This window comes from Gnatocerus cornutus, chromosome 10 (genome assembly GCF_029298725.1).
Source record: "Gnatocerus cornutus isolate USDA-ARS CGAHR chromosome 10, icGnaCorn1.1, whole genome shotgun sequence".
Classification (NCBI taxonomy): domain Eukaryota; kingdom Metazoa; phylum Arthropoda; class Insecta; order Coleoptera; family Tenebrionidae; genus Gnatocerus; species Gnatocerus cornutus.
The window spans coordinates 3,977,008-3,993,921 of record NC_142242.1 but is presented as its reverse complement, the minus strand read 5'-3'; the positions used below and the strand labels follow the sequence as shown (position 1 = coordinate 3,993,921).

General features: G+C 36.4%; 4 protein-coding genes across 6 annotated transcripts; 1 reads left to right on the top strand and 3 right to left on the bottom strand.

Annotated features, from left to right (window-relative positions):
- Positions 1-29: 29 nt before the first annotated feature.
- On the bottom strand, positions 30-3,374 carry LOC148167273 (uncharacterized). Of its 2 annotated transcripts, none has more exons than XM_088048181.1 (6): positions 2,700-3,374; positions 2,497-2,648; positions 1,027-2,446; positions 676-978; positions 460-624; positions 30-419 (listed from the first exon to the last, which is right to left on the bottom strand). In XM_088048181.1, exons 1-6 carry the CDS (start codon positions 2,967-2,969, stop codon positions 81-83), a joined length of 2,649 nt encoding a protein of 882 aa, XP_087904307.1. In that variant the 5' UTR covers positions 2,970-3,374; the 3' UTR covers positions 30-80. The 2 variants fall into 2 exon arrangements, with proteins under 2 accessions (XP_087904307.1, XP_087904308.1); XM_088048182.1 differs by having other exon boundaries at positions 478-624.
- Positions 3,375-3,466: 92 nt separating this feature from the next.
- ND-MWFE (NADH dehydrogenase (ubiquinone) MWFE subunit) lies at positions 3,467-4,091 on the bottom strand. Its single transcript, XM_088048185.1, has 3 exons — positions 3,898-4,091; positions 3,756-3,842; positions 3,467-3,557 (listed from the first exon to the last, which is right to left on the bottom strand). Exons 1-3 carry the CDS (start codon positions 3,994-3,996, stop codon positions 3,531-3,533), a joined length of 213 nt encoding a protein of 70 aa, XP_087904311.1. The 5' UTR covers positions 3,997-4,091; the 3' UTR covers positions 3,467-3,530.
- A 207-nt stretch (positions 4,092-4,298) lies between these two features.
- mon2 (Mon2 homolog, regulator of endosome-to-Golgi trafficking) lies at positions 4,299-10,117 on the top strand. Of its 2 annotated transcripts, none has more exons than XM_088048180.1 (11): positions 4,299-4,674; positions 4,725-4,856; positions 4,905-5,087; positions 5,135-5,704; positions 5,750-5,999; positions 6,051-6,195; positions 6,243-6,667; positions 6,714-7,584; positions 7,630-9,585; positions 9,632-9,711; positions 9,761-10,117. In XM_088048180.1, exons 1-11 carry the CDS (start codon positions 4,555-4,557, stop codon positions 9,922-9,924), a joined length of 4,896 nt encoding a protein of 1,631 aa, XP_087904306.1. In that variant the 5' UTR covers positions 4,299-4,554; the 3' UTR covers positions 9,925-10,117. The 2 variants fall into 2 exon arrangements, with proteins under 2 accessions (XP_087904306.1, XP_087904304.1); XM_088048178.1 differs by having other exon boundaries at positions 9,758-10,117.
- A 235-nt stretch (positions 10,118-10,352) lies between these two features.
- LOC148167270 (uncharacterized) lies at positions 10,353-16,704 on the bottom strand. The gene is made up of 4 exons (XM_088047830.1): positions 16,402-16,704; positions 14,854-15,652; positions 11,191-11,276; positions 10,353-11,141 (listed from the first exon to the last, which is right to left on the bottom strand). The coding sequence occupies exons 2-4, from the start codon at positions 15,474-15,476 to the stop codon at positions 10,666-10,668; spliced, it is 1,185 nt and encodes a 394-aa protein (XP_087903956.1). The 5' UTR covers positions 15,477-15,652; positions 16,402-16,704; the 3' UTR covers positions 10,353-10,665.
- Positions 16,705-16,914: the final 210 nt, after the last annotated feature.

The window sequence follows — 16,914 nt, the reverse complement described above, 5'->3', positions numbered from 1 at the left end:
GTGCATGATTAACAATAAAAAACAATGGCACTAATTAATTTCAAAATTAATACAAATATATACAATTTAGACAATTTAAATTAATCCGAATCGGAAGACAATTCGATAACAAAGTGCTCAGACTGTTCATGAACATTCTTTATCGATTGCAGTTTGGGGACTTTGGGATGTTCAAATACAGCCTTTACAGGTGTATCACCTACATGAACATGCGATTTAATACGTTTCATCAAGTTTTCTAATTCCTGCGTTGATTTCTCAATAAACTCCTTTACCTCATCTTCATGAGCTTTTTCAGCTGATACAATGCAGTTGAACTTATTCACCAAAAATTTGATATGCTCTTCTGTTATTTCATCTAAATTTTCCTCAATTGTTTCGAGCTCTACCGACCATTCGCCCAAAGTGTTTTTAAAATCCTGAAATTCAAATGCTTAAAATCGCATCATGTGTACTTACATCGTCGTTATGAGTTACTTTGGAATCAAAAATTTCACTGAAACCACTACATTTTTCAGCTTCAAACATATTATCCTCAATAGTAGTTTCACAAGACGTTCCACTCTCCTTAACGTTGTTAATTTCTTGTTGAATAATGGTAGTCAGAAAGCTCATCGGCTCCATCTACAATAGACAAGATTAAATGAAGAAAGAGACCTCTCAAGACAAATTTACCACTTTAAAATTTTCCGCTACTTCTTCAACCTCTGACCATTGTTCTGTTGCGTTTCTACCCAGTTCTTCAAACAACTCTTCATCATTTCTTAAACTTTTTGTAATCTTAAGCATTTGTTTCTTACTTTCTATTTGTAAATTACATTCTTGTAAGATCTCAGTTTGCAACTCCTCCATTCTTTTAGCTTGAGATAATTGTTGCTCCAAGTTCTGTTTTTGAGCCAACAAACTTAATTTCATATTTTGCAAGAGTGTTTGTCGATTTTTATTATTTTCTTGGTCGCGGGCCAATTGTTGATTTATCTGAAAATATCTATAATTTTTTTTATTCAATTAGCATGTTTTGCTTACCAAATTCTCGCTTTTCTTTAGTCGTGCTTCTATCTTTGTACTCGCTTCCTCTACATGGTCCTTGATATGAAAAAAGCTCTTTTCAACTTGATCCAAGTCATCCATCCGTGCTTTACGACTATTTTCAAAAAACGACATAATCCGCTTTTCAAACTGATCTTCACTATAGCCACTGTCTTTAAATAGAAGCTCAAAATTCAAGTCCCAATCTTCCTTTTTCAAGTTCATCTTCGACAAAAGATGATCAAGGTGTTCTGAATTTTTCGAGTCCAAGTCGTGGACTATTTTAATTCTTTCTCTGACCTCATCAAGCTGTGTTGTCTGATCTTGATAAAAATTCTCAGCAGACTCGGAGATTTGATTCACAATTCCAACTCCCAGCGAACTGATTTTTTTCGCTGCATCAGCGTTACTACACGTGTAATCACAAAGCGAATTGTATTTATTGTAGAAAATGTCTTCTTGCTTTGTCGTGGTTTCACAAGCTTCAAACAATTCTTGTGCAATTTGCGTTAACTTCATGAGTTGTGACTCCATTATTTCTTTCGTGATCTGGAACGTTTTGATTTTACGCTTTTGTTTTTTCAGTACTGTCTTCAGATCCTCTAGATTCGAACTAACTTGTTCAGCTGACTGACTCAAATCATCATACAGTTTTTGTTTTTCACTCAATGCCCGTTTGATTCGTTCTATTTCTTGTGTCAAGATTAATATTCTCTCGTTCTTGCTCTTGATCTCAAAGTTAATTTTCTCGTAGGTAGAAGGATCCATGTAGAAACCCTCACCAGCTCTCGCTACGTTTAATTCTTGGCGTAATTCTACGATTTGCTTCTGGAAATCATTCGGACTATTGATTTGTATTCTGTTGATATTTACAGTAGGGCAATTGGCTACACTTCTGGCTACGTGTGCATAATCCAACGTACTAAGGGTCTCGTCAAAACCGTCCATACAAGACGAAAATGTTGCAATCATGCAAGTCTTACTCTTTCCTCCTAAACTGTCTTGTAAGATCCTAGTTAGTTTAGACTCTCGATAAGGAATATGTTGCATATGTTGAGCTAGAGCTTTGATGACTTTTCCTAGAGTTAATAAAGACTTGTTGATGGAACCAGCTTCCCGAGCCCTCATGTCAGTGGCCCCTGATCTACCAATGTTCTCACTCCCAGCTAGATCAACCATGTGGAGCTTCCCATTAGTCATCACAACTTCTCCATCTGATGTTACTTCTTGCGTGTTTACAACAATAGTAAAAATAGTGTGAGAGCGAGAACTGCGCCGGTTCAAGTTGGTAGAGGCTGTCTGGCGCTCTGTAGACCCAATAGTCAGTAGTTCATAGATTTCTTCAACGCTAATTACCACTTTCTCACTTACACCTCTTATGCAAGTTGCCCCTTTATTGTCGCGGTCGTCGTATATCCTAAGGAGGAACGATATGAATATAATGATTTTGAAAGAAATGTAGCTTACTTCAATGGGGGGCCATCCTTAACTAAAAGATCGCGGACTTCTTCATTATAAATCTCAATAAAAGACACCTTGACTGTGTGTTCCACGCTTAGTTGCGCGAGTTCTGCGTACAGTTTTATAGCTGCGCGAGGTACAATTCCAATTGAAGGATCCTAGAAACTAGCAATTAAACTACACAAAAAAAAACAAGTTGAAAAAGTTACATTGTAAAAGTCAGTAGTTGGTCCAACTTCTTTACCAACCATTGTGTATGTTTTACCAGTACCGGTCTGGCCATATGCAAACACAGTACATGTATACCCAGAAAGCACAAACCCAATCATCGGAGAAACAACAACATTGTAAATTTCCTCCTGAGAGGACTTCTTGTTGAACACTTGATCAAAATAATACTTTTTCTCTGTAGATCCTAATTTTAACAAAATCTCGTTGCTTGATGAATGTTGGACTACATTTTGTCGCTTTGTTTCCATCTCGAAAGATGTTAAAGGTCTGCAACAAAAAAAATTGTATGAATATGTTTTACATTATTTTTCAATTATCTTTGCCTGATGTACACTTTTACAAGTTGGACATCCTTTTTCTGTGTTCCACTCATTTTTAAACACTAATCTCAGCTATTGTTTAGTTTACAAAAAGCAAAGCAACTAATGTCTAGAAATCCGAAAAAAGTAGAAGAGAATAGAAAGCAACAAAAACTTTTATGCAAAAACATTCAAACATTCAAACGTTTTGGAATTGCTGCCAATCACACCAACATTAAGAAACAAGAATGATGTTACTAGATGAAGGTCAAATGTGAGACGAAAGTATTGCTGGTTGTCCACCCGCAAGGCGCATAATTAAATCAATAATTTCCGATCTTGTAAGCTCATGTACAGAAACCTATGGTCTGCCTATGATAAACATACAATAGAATCAAACTAAATGTACATACATTAAATTTCAGGTCAAAAAGTAAGAAACCATATACAACTTTTTCCTTTTCTTTATTAAATATTTTTTATTCACACATTACTACCACTAATAACAATTTATTTATCTGGAATACTTTCCAACCCCTGAAACAAAATCAATCTCATAATATACAACAGTTGCACATATTGTCAAAAATTAAACCACACTCGCTACAGATCACTTCATAACATTTCCGTTTTTTCATGACAACACTTAATTGATGGTATTTAAAAGAAAGTTTTGAAGTCTTCTATAGGTTATACACCTGTGGTTGACAAAAACAAGGTTGAAACTGTGTTTACCTTAAGTTTATACGGATCTCCACTAAGCCTTGTGTCCCTTAAGTATTGTAACGCTTCCTCTGTACTCAAAATCGAGCGACGATAGAACTATAAGCAAAAATATTATGTAACAAAACACGAATTTTAGGTTATAACAGCTCACATTCCCATTCGTGAGTTTATTCGCAATGTACGCTATTCCATGAGGGGCTGACATCGCAACAACGATAATTCCAAAGCTTGGAATAATTTCGTACCACATTGCAAATTCTGCAAAAACCTTACACTGAAATTCAATGAAACTGTCAATTGTCTGTCTACTGTGAAGATAGGTAAACTTTTTTTTGAGAATCTCACCAATAACGTTAGATATGTTACTAAATTATTCAAATTCCACAGGACTTGGTGAATTAAAAATAAAAATAAAATCCACAATAGCTCTCTTATTAATGTCTCATCTAATTAGATCAGCCCCATTGAACAGTGTTTAATTAAATATGTGATGAACTATTCTAGGGAACTTTTACGTGTTACAATTTGACAGGGTAGTAATAGAATGTTGACAGGTTGCAACGGCTAACTTCAGTGATGTGTTGTTATAATAATAGTGGGTTTGGTTATTTGCGAATTATCCAGCAATGACAATAGTGTAGAGTTATTAGATCGAAATCGGAGTAAAATACCTTGTTTAGATATGTGCAAACCATGTGATATATAATTTAGTAAATAAACAATCTGACCCATTGACAGTGACATTTGACAAGTGCCAGCTCACCTAATATTTTGAAGACTCTGGTCTTGGGTCGTTTTTTCAAAAATTATGGCGTATGAAAATGGAATAAGTAATGTAGAAGTTTCAGCGGCATTTATAGAGTCGTTACAAAATGATTTCAAGAACCTGGCGTTAGAATCAAAAAAGAAATATCCAGTAATAAAAGAGGTAACCAGTTTTAAGAAAGTAGTGTAATTTTTCTTATGACGGTTTTTTAGTCTTGTGAAGAAGCTGTAATTAAATTAAAATCTGCATTGTCTACTCCACAAACACCTATTTATTATGTTATTAATCAAATTATTTATCCATTGTCTCAAGGATGTGAAACTAAGGATGTCAAGTTAATTAAAGTAAGTGTATATTTGTAGTCACTATATTTGTCATTGGGTGTGTTTCAGTGTTGCCTACAAATCATTCAAAAGCTCATAACACACCAATTAATTGATCAAAAAGGAGCTCTTTATATTACTGATACATTATGGACTTTAATGGAATCAGGAATTGAAGAAGTAAAAATTCTTCAATCTGTGACTTTGCTTCTTACCACAAATACAGTAGTCCACGGCGAGACTCTAGCGAGGGTAACACATCTTTTTACCACCATCTCCAAATTAATCCAAATTTCCAGACTTTGGTGTTATGTTTCCGCCTGCACTTTGCGAAAAACTCCACAACAATTAATACAGCAGGTGCTACAGTAAGGCAACTAGTTTCTTTAGTATTTGAACGTGTAGTAGCTGAAGATGAGTTGTTATCAAAATCTGAAAATGCTCCCACACCCAGGCAAATCAACATGGAAGATTTCAAAAATCCAAGTGGGACGCCTCCTAAAGGTCTACCCCTATGTGCAGCTGATGCTTATTTATTATTCCAAGACTTGGTTCAATTAGTTAATGCAGACCAACCATATTGGCTAATTGGAATGACTGAAATGACACGCACTTTTGGACTTGAATTGTTAGAATCTGTGCTCACACAATTTTCAGTTGTTTTCTACAAGAATGCAGAGTTCAGTTTTCTATTAAAAGAGCGTGTTTGTGCTCTTGTTATTAAATTATTCTCGCCGAACATAAAATATAGGAGTACATTGCCGTCCAGTGTGCAGCAAGCTACTTCTTTTGAGAAGCCTTATTTCCCCATAAGCATGAGACTGTTGAGAGTCGTCTCCATTTTAATTCAGAAGTATCACAGTCTTCTGGTAAGGATGTAATGAATTTGCTGGTCACTTCATTTTTGTTTTTAGGTGACAGAGTGTGAAATTTTTCTGTCCCTCATTGTCAAGTTTCTGGACCCTGACAAACCAACTTGGCAGCGGTCTCTAGCTTTGGAAGTTTTACACAAAATGACCATTCAACCGGAACTTCTGAACTCGTTCTGCAAATGCTATGATCTCAATAAGCACACCACTAGCATTTTTCAGGACATTGTAAATTCGTTGGGAGCCTACGTACAATCGCTTTTTGTCAATCCCCAACTGCAGATCAACAATACAAGTAGTCTATTTAATTGCCATGAATTCAATCTAATTGGGAAATAAATTTCAGTAAACATAACTCAAGGACAACCTCCTGTTTTTCTGGGAGGCTTACCTGCAGGTCCAGGAGTATCCCCACAGCCAGGATTTCTTCTAAGAGGTGTCTGGTTACCGATAGTAACTACGTTTCCAACCGGTCAATCAAAATCAATCTAGTGAGTTGACAGCTCTCGATTTCAGCTCCTACATTTTTCTTTTCTAGTTTGGAGATGCTAGATAAAATCGAACCCCCAGCAATTCCCGATGGTTACGGCATTTCCATCGCTTACGCAAGTCTTTTAGAGATAATTAGATCGTTACAAATCACCATTGGGCCTCAACAACTAGCCGAAAATGAATCCACGCCCCCACCCAAAGAAGTAGACAAAGAATTGTACTGCCAGTTAGTAAAATCCAGTTGGTGTGGTCTCTTAGCAGCGCTTAGTCCTCTAATTGACGCAAGCACCGATGAATCCATCACTGAAAATGTACTAAAAGCTATCCAAACCTACGCATCACTTTGTGGTGAATTGAACTTGGAGACTCCAAGAGATGCATTTATTACAGCGATCTGTAAATCATCACTTCCTCCACATTACGCATTGACTGTCTTAAATACAGTTACTTCCGGTTCTGCTTTACGAACAGGTCGGTTTTGTTGTATTTTTGTGCTGTTATGATTGTGATTTTTCAGGTCATAATCAAGAATTGAACGCACAATTGGTGGCGCAGTACGGCGAGGCTGATTACAGGCAACAAGTTGTGGCAGTTGGGACGCCTTTGCCCACGTCTTCAGTTCCTGCAGGTACCCAGCAGGGCCCTGTGATGCTGACCTCAAAAAACCTTCAGTCTATGCGCGCCCTTCTGAGTCTAGCCCACTGCCATGGAAGCATTCTTGGTACCTCTTGGCATCTAGTCCTGACAACATTACAGCACTTGGTTTGGATCCTGGGACTAAAACCATCGACAGGCGGGAGCTTAAAAGCTGGCCGTTTAACCACAGATTCCAATGCTGTTATAACAACGTCAGTAATGGCAGATTTGCCAGTATTGTCACAGATGTTGAGTCGGTTGTTTGAATCAAGCCAGTATTTGGACGACGTAGCTTTACATCATTTGATTAACGCTCTTTGTAAGCTCTCGCAAGAAGCCATGGAACTAGCTTATTCGAATCGGGAACCTTCTCTTTTCGCTGTCGCTAAGTTACTAGAAACTGGTTTAGTTAACATGCCAAGAATCGAAGTTCTTTGGCGTCCTCTCACAAATCATTTATTGGAAGTTTGTCGCCATCCACATATAAGAATGAGAGAATGGGGAGTCGAAGCGATTACGTATTTAGTTAAGTCTGCTCTACATTATAAGCATACAGTCCCATTGAGGGATAATCAAAAGTTGCAAACGTTGCTTTTGGGACCTTTGTTTGAATTGTCGTCAGTTCCACATGGCGATGTGAGACAAAGACAATTGGAATGTGTTCTTGAGATTCTACATGGTGCTGGGGAAACATTATCACACGGATGGCCTCTGGTTTTGGGGATAATAGGAGCGGTTAACGACCAACATGGGTACGTCGGTACTCTCATCGAATTTAAATAACTTCTCTTTTTCAGGGAGAACCTAATTAGAATCGCTTTTCAGTGCTTACAACTGGTTATAACCGACTTTTTACCAGTCATGCCATGGAGATGCTTACCACTCTGCGTGGACACGGTCGCAAAGTTCGGTTCACAAACTCAAGAACTAAACATTTCTCTCACTGCTGTGGGGCTAATGTGGAACATATCGGATTATTTCCACCAAAACCAAGGTAAGCTCAGTCAAACCCTGACAGAAGACACGACGATTCTCCCGGATTTCCCCGGAACTTTAAATATGCCAAGTTTCGACAAACTCTGGATGTGTTTATACGCACGACTGGGAGAACTCTGTGTAGACACAAGACCAGCTGTACGAAAATCAGCAGGTCAGACTTTATTTTCCACAATTTCTGCTCATGGCGGACTGTTAAAACAATCAACGTGGCAAGCAATTCTATGGCAAGTCTTGTTTCCCCTTCTTGACAAAGTCAGAAGTTTGTCGAACTCTGCCAGTAGTGAGAAAGTTGACGCTGGGGGTAACATTTTGATCCATCATACAAGAAACACAGCTCAAAAACAGTGGGCTGAAACTCAAGTGTTGACTTTGTCAGGAGTTGCACGCGTGTTTAATACTAAAAGACAGTTGCTGCAAGCACTGGGAGATTTTCCTAGAGCTTGGTCGATTCTCTTGGAGTTTATAGAGAATGCCGCCTTGAGTAAGAACAATGAAGTTTCTATAGCTGCTTTGAAGTCATTCCAGGAGATTCTATTTTTAAGCAAAAGTCAGGCGATTGAGAACAAAACTGCAGTTATTGAAGATCGGGAGATTTGGTCCATTGCGTGGAAAGTTTGGGTGAAGATTGGTACCGATATTACAGTACCGGTGTTAGGAACAGAGGGGTCAAGCGATTTGTATTTTCCTAGTCAAACGTTTTTAACAGCTCTTGTTCAAATTTTCCCAAGTGTTTTCCAACATATTAAAAGTAATTTTAACTTGGATGATTTAAAACAGTTGGGGACGGTGCTCACTAATGCTGTTAGTATCCCTGTGTACGGTGAGACCACACCGTACATCATTTCGACGTCTTCGGATGTTAGTCTAACGCCACTCCATGATGGAGTTTTACACACTATGGATCTTCTACAAAAAGAAGCACTTTCCAGAAATAACAGTAAGATGATCCCTGAAATCTTCAAGAGATTGTTGATTTTTGCAAAATTTACTTGTTCGCCTCCCAATGTGGGAAAACAAGACAAACATAATAAAGTTTCCGATTGGGTAACCATGAATTATATTCCTTTTGGTGAAAAAGCAATGAATATAACTGTTAAACTGTACGAAAAAACGGCGGAAAACCCTGAAGTCATCAGTGCGAATATTCTCCATGGAATTGTAGCAACACTCCACAAACCGTTAGCTTTAAAATACAACTGTTTTTCCAACAGCATTTGGAAATTAGCAGCAAACAGCTTAATAAGCGTTTTGAAGACTGGCCTAAAAGTTGCACGAACCCACGGGAATCAGTTTGCTCCCATGTGGACCGAGCTCGCTGCAACACTTAACGATTTTTTGTTTCCCAGTGTTTGTGCCCCTGCAGATAAGGGCTTAGACGAAATGGTAACAGATGAAGCAACAGACTGCCAACTCATAGAGTTATTACGAACGGAAGTTTTGCCTTTTTCGAGTCAAATACCGAAAGATTTCATAATGCAGGTTGTGATTTTACTCAATAAAGGATCAATCCATTCAGCAACTAACGTCAAAAACGACACTGATTCCGAACTGACGCTTCGTGAAGAATTCGCAAAGACATGTTTCGAGACTTTGTTACAATTTTCTTTGATCGACGGCGACAATAAAGCTTTGCTGATCAACGGCGATGATCTAGCCGGACAACTTGCTGTAACGTCCCTCCTACAGAGGTTCCAAGAAGTTTTGGAAAAGTACATAGAAGACGAAAAGCTCAGTGGAAAGTGTCCACTGCCGAGGTAAACTTATAAACTGTTTTTCATGTTTTTAACGTTATCTTTAAAGGTATCGCCTTTCCGAAATCTCCTTCGTGCTGAAGGCTGTAACAACTCTCATCATATCAATGAAAAAGGCGCCTATTAGAGGTAATAGACAACTTTAATTTTCGAGCGTCACATTTTTTTGTTCTAGAAGATAGTACAGCCTGGGAACACTTGATAAAATTGTACCCATTTCTAGTAGAATGTAGTACTACTAATTCTACTCAAGTTTCGAGACCTTTGAAGGAAGCTCTCCTACAATTCTGTGATTTACTACAGCCACCGATAAATAATAAAACAAATGGCGAAAAAATATGATTTTCTTAACAAACTGTACCTGTTCTGAGAGCTGTCGATCATATCGATATTGATTTTAGGATTTATTGAGTATTAATTGTTTTAGATTTCCGTGGTTTGCCATTACTTTCGGTACATTTGTTCCGTTCTGTTGTCATTTATATAACTTTGGAAGTTTGTAAAATTTTAGTGTTAATAAAATATTTAAAACATACTCTAGTTTTTTTACAGGACGAGATTAAGAAGAAATGAGAGAATTAAATTTAATTCTTCTGAAAAAGAAGATGCGGCGTATAATAAAGGTTCAGTGGAGTGTGAAATTTTATGCAAATAGTTCAACGTACAGTTATTGTTACTCTAAAGTAATGGATATTAATGCTAATGAAGGTCATTAGCAACTCTATCTTAGATTTGGATTTTTTCCTCGAACTTCCTGAAGAATGATGTAGTTTGTAAATTTAAAATATTTATTTATATAAAGGCGATTTGTTAGATATAAAATCAGTATATAAAATATATTAATCTAGTTTACAGTAATAACAGACGGCAATAATATCAAAACCTGAAATAGGCAGTGAAACTGTTTTGTACTAAAAACTCTTTGAAATTTCACAAATGTACATTTAAAAATAGACTACAAACATACTGTCTGTGAAACAAGCGGTAAGTATCTATATACAAGTTTTAAATTCCCTTCAGCCAGTTCTCATATACTTGTATGTACAAAATATTTCGATAAATAATTTTTAACAATGACTGGTTCTAAACTAGCGTCGAAAGTTCATGTGGCGAATTAGTGGTAGCCACACTGCTAAGTTCCAAGGTTGCATTAGGCATTCCTGGACTAACACTACCACTAGCCTCCCTCGGATGAGATAACTTCGTCAGATTTAAATTTTCTGCAGTCGGAGGCGTAGTAGTAGACGGCCTTACTATATAAGGATTATTATTATGAATCGGAGATCCTACAGGGTGTCCGAAACTATGGTTCACATGACTAACATGCGAATGATTTAACTGCGTCGTTGGTGAAGTTACACTATGAAAAGAATTATGCGTGTGCGATTGTTCGTGTTGAGCCAGAGCTAATTCTTTCACAGCGTTCGTTTTTTCGCGTTGCCAAATGAACACGTTGTGAACCATCGCACAACCACAAAAAATTATCCCCAAACCGATAAAAACACTCGTGACGATGGCAGGGGTTGAATGGAACTGGATGAACGTGTAGAGAATAATACCTGGAAAAAATCCAACGTAATTAATGCTAACAATCATTACTATCACTACCGGTCAAGAATACTGGGATTGAGATGAAGAAACCTCCAACGGCGCAGACTCGACTCACTGAAGACTTCTGCAGATATTTGTTAGTTCTGAAACGAAAAAAAAAACAGTCAAAGAATCACTTTTGAGCAATTTATGAAAGTCTGCAGGATGAATATTATACTTAGACACGCGACTACTTAATTTCATGAGAGTGAAACCTTTAATTGAGTTACAGAATCCTTATATACGAAACCTGATATGCTTAACTACCTACTTACCTGAAATGTCCGGTAAAATGACACTTCAGACCTTGTGTTTAACATTCTTCTGAGGTAAACCACAATTATTTGAAATGCATACGTTAAGTAATAATAATAATAATATACTCGAGCTGCAGGAAAATGAGTGAATGTATCAATCAAATGAAAAATTGAAAATCCTTTCGTTACCAATTTCTCGCCAGAGAACGATAATAAATTATTCGCTTCAATTTATAATTTGCGTTAACTTTACGATTCTCCAGATAAATTAAACCTTTACTTTTAAACCTCGCATTTCCTGATTGGTAATTATTACAGAAAGGAAATAAAACCACTTTCTTTGGATTGCAAATTGCTAGAACAAGTTCCTCTTCGTATGAAATTACAGAAGAAATTTACGTTTCAGACTCAGTATCTGACTTTCAACCATCACAGAAGCCTACAATTTTCTAAGAATGAATGTTTGTTTTCATTATTTCAAGGATCCACTTTTTGTTTTTTGTTGCTGTCAAAAACTCTACTCGATTTTCTTGCTAACATATGCAAGTCAATACTTTGTTTTAAATTACTATGCGTGACGGATTCTCCCAAACATGCAAAATTGGTTTTTATGTCTCGTACTTAAGTAATAATAGTAATGAACAGAACGTGGATGAGATCACTTAATTTGATAAGTTAACAAGAAATATTTACACATTCTGTAGGTTCAAAGAATTCTCACATTTTCAGCAAATTAATTCATAAGGGAAAGTGCGTATGATTCTTTTGCTTGGTGAGCTGGTTTTCAGTGGCAAGATTGAGCGCTGCTGATAACAGGTGCAAGTTTCAATCAGTTTCTATTCTATAAGTCCAGAAATGGTTTTCTAATGTCTAAATTCCAAATTTAAGGAAACATTTGTAGATACAGGCTGGTCTTTATTTATCACTTTTTATTTGTGTGAAAGTTTCATTAACAAAACAATGTCTGTAAAAACGACGTTAATAGAAAGAGTCAACACTCGTTCATTATTTGTTTAACGCATAGTTTGTGTTTAAAAAATGACTTTCCTTGCAACAAGTTCCAAGCTACCAAGTTTTAGGCTCTTAAAAAGAAGGAAACGCCAGACACCTGACGGAAAAACGGTCGTATTTACGGAATTGTTTATTGGCTCTATAGAAAAAAAGAAAAGGAATGCGGGAAGACCTCACTTTCGTAGCCGCGTAGTAGCAGGTGTAATTTACATTGTTGGTATGCAAGCGCTACGACATCCAAGGCTGAAGTTCATTTATTGTAGATAGTACACCGTAGCACAATTAGGGCACATTTGAACTTCCTTCTTTGATTCATTTCAGATCCTACGCTTCATTTGCTGACAAAATTCCAACCGGTTTTCTACGACTCTCATTAATTGCTACACATTAGGATTTTATTAGCCGACATTTCATTAGCTGACAATTCGTCTCAAATCAAGCTCGAAAAAATAAACCTTTTCCCGTTAAGGCGAAATAACAGTTTCATTATGTTTTCTTTTTCTTCCGTATTCATTTTTCAATACAAGGAAGAACTGTCATTGTTGATATATTGATGTCAACATACCTTGAATACTTTAGTCTCTCTCCTCATTTATTATGGAGATTTTTGCGTAACGTAACTGTTCTATATTTAATTGTTGACTCACAATAAAAATCTGTAATAAATATTTGCATTAAAATGCAAGCGGCTTGAATACGCTCAAAGGTTTTATGCTTTCGTTTGCTAAGAATTTCCACTCGCAGAACAAAGCAAGTAAGTACACCAAAAATCACAACAGAATTTTTTATTTCACCACTGATTTCAAGTTGACGTGACAACGCAACCTCGATTTTGTCACAAGAATTTAGCTCTAGCAAAAATATGTTGAAAAGAAAACGTGGGAAATATGTACAACGCAACATGCACATGTTTATTTGTTGATAAATATAAACCATAACACAGTAGGCGCTACTAAATTAATTAAATTAAAGCAATAATTATGGTGTGTATATTGATAATAATAATGTTAAAATATCAATAAACATAACAAATGCGACGTGTGAGTTAAATAAAGTCGAGTGTAACAAGTTGAATAACTGCATATTAATGTGCTTCAAAGGTGTTTGTTTTTTCTTTTATTGTTTACAGTTATTATCTCAGTTTATTATACATTTGCGTACTCGTGTTATCTATAAGAAAAATTAAATCAGGCTATAGTAGTTAGTTGTTATAAATTCATAAATCTATCGACTTCCTGTTCCGTGCAATGACGGTTCTATAATTATGTTTTAAGTTTGTGTACCTGAACGGAAATTGGATGCTATTCACAGAAAGTACGATGAGAATTTTGTGATCTAAAGACGAACTATGCAGACGGAGCTCGTTCGAATCACCTTCGATGATTTTTTTATGGAAAAATGTAAAGGTCATTTTGCGCTCACTCAGACATCCAATGTTCTTTTTTGCAGCACAGATATTATATAATTTACATAAATACGTTCACCAAAAGTGACAACATGCTACAATTACCTAACGACAAATGCGATTAATTATTTATTGTTAATTACTAATGGAAGTTGTAACGAGTTGTAAACAATGTTAAGTACTTGTGCTTTACGCAATTTGCATTCATCGTGTTAACAGGAAATTATAAAATGCACACCTGTCCAAGAAAATTTATAATATAAAATAAATTCGTCCATTTTACCTTAAAAAAGCTCCAAAAATAGCTCACACAATCAGTAGTTCTCAACACATAAATTGTCTTTTTACCGCTATTTCACGTCGATTTGGATTTCTTTTGAAAAGCAGAGAAAATCCCTTTTACTTGTCACACAAGCACGAAAATATTCTTAGCCACCTCAAAAATAGGGTAAAATTTCAGCTTGGTATTCTCTGTTAACACCTTGAGTCATGTTTATAATGTAAACTTCTTATTTTGTTACCTGGAAATATATCTCAGATTGTACAGGTGAGCAACAAGTTAAAAATAAATTAAGAACTGAGAACTTGTGATGCTACAAACGCTAATAATTTAAATATATAAGCATGGAATTCAGCAAGGAACCAGTTTTGTCGTATCCGAACTACATAGTTTCAATTATTAAACCAATTTGAATATACCAAGTGATGGATTCTGTATCTGTGACACAAAGCTCGCGGGACCCTAATTAAATTAGAATTTTATTTTTGTACTCTCAACTTGAAAATAAATAAATACTGGGGGGGTGACAGTTGGTAAATTTGACCGCAACCAAAACCGAATCGTAACTTCTGTTTTTTTCGCTGACTCATGAGAAAAGAGAAGCGAACTCTATTATCAATTTATTAAAAGAAAAAGTCAAGTTATGAAGTGATTATTTGGCTTTGGTTACTGGTATATTATTAACGGGTAAAATGGAGATAGATCCTCAAGGCCATGTATTTACTTACCTATCGTTTCCGCCGTGTGGGCTTTTAACTAACTTAACGGCAAACAAGAATTGAATAGCACACACTAACAGACAACATAAATTAAGCGATAAGGTCAAAGCACATAAGGCCAACGTCACTTCATACACCACCACATACTCTTCGGCCGTTATCACAGTTAATTGTTCTGCTCTCAACAGCTCTCTTATATCGTTCGCGGTCACTGGAGAAATCTTCAAAAGAAAAATCAACGATAATAGCGCCAACAACAAACTCACTAGGCACAAAAGTCCTAAACTAACGAGCATCTCCTTAACGCCAACTTGTTTAGATTTAGCGATAAACTTGTTAACAGTACTTTGATTGCGAACTCTGGATATGTTAAGACCGCCATTAAGGGTTTTATTTGCAGGTGGCAAGACTGTGTTGCTGTAGATAGAATGCTTTGAGTTGTCCAAGTTGTTCTGAGAGTGAAGTTGAGAAACATTAAGAGGATATTGTTGGGATATCCTCGAATTGTTTGCATTTGGTGATCTGTATCTATGGGCTGCCTGGTCTATCCTAGGTTCCATCACCATGGAACTATCTGGACGGGACACGCGGCTTCCGACAACCCCATTTGTATTTAACATGTGCTTCAACATCTCGCTGCTGTTGAATCATCGGGAGATCAACTGATTCAACTGCGCTGATTTCAAAGTGGAGGTTGTCCTGCGTTGTGAACATATTTCTTTCATTTTGTGCTACGTGATTTTTGAGTTCTTTACGTCCATTTCGCGCCGCATTCTGCTCCAAGCATCGTGCTAGGAGAAAACCATATCTGAAAAGAAAAGGGGGCCTAATTAATGCAGTCCAGTTATACAATTGTTTCCGCAAAATCTTATTTCTAATTAAGCGCTGAAAAACGTTTATCTTGACTCAACGCAAAGCTTTATTTTTTCAGGACCAATTATTTTAATTTAATGCTTATTTATGTAAATCATTTAAAATAATGTAGTCGGAAAAACAATCACACCTTAACATTTAAAATCAGATATTTAAATACGGAAATAACTTTCAAACTAACAAAATTTTTATATTCTCAATTTCTAGATTTTTGATGATGATAATAAAATCCGTACATAATTGCAATTAAATTTTTGATGACCCACATCAGAACCAAAATTTTTAGGGATTTTTTCATATGTATTCCGCATTACTAATTTAAATGTTAAGGTCGTTTATATAAGGTATTTTACTAAATGTAACAGAGCACTTTATTAAGATTAAAATTGTGTTTTCTTCGTAGTCCATCGATGAAATTTCCTGTCTGCAATTAGTTGCACGACTGATTAGACTCAATTTCTAACGAATTTAACGAACTTTTCCCTCTAAAAAGCACCTGTTCAAAGTCCGGCTGAAGCATGACAGCCGGAATCTTAATTACCAAATAAAACATCAATTCGATATGAAACGGAATTCTTAAAAATAAAAATGAAGGTTTTTTTGTATCGCAATTAGAGATTAGCGCCTCAGCGCAGTGTTCAAAGAATTCTCTACACTTTAATAAAATCAGGTAAAAAATCTTACACATCAGGTTTTAAGAGGCACTCTGTAGCAGGTAGTAAGGTTAATACGTGGCTGCAAGGGCATTATTACACGAACTTTACCACAAAAGCACTTTACGACAGGCACGATTCAAATTTGTCAACTTCACTCTCCTACCACTCGTTAACTGATCTGACCAAGCTTATTTTTTCACTGGTTTTGTGGATTAGTTTAATAGGGGAAAGGTGCGTACGCATTAAGAACAACTCAAATGTAGCAATGTAGTCACTTCTTTATAGCAACGGTACCAACTAACCGATTCTAGCGCGTCGAATGGTTAATTTAAGAACCATTCTACAGTTCAAGAGGAGTGGTTTCAGCAGATGGTGGACCAATGGTTGGACGTATCAACACTTACCGCCAAGCTCAAATTACACCAATAACCGTCGTCAAAAAGAACCGACAAAAAATCAACCATTCAATTCTTTGCTGTCAGAAGTAAAAACTACGACTGTGGTTTCCTCAACTATCCCGAAAAGCCTCTTGAAACCAAAA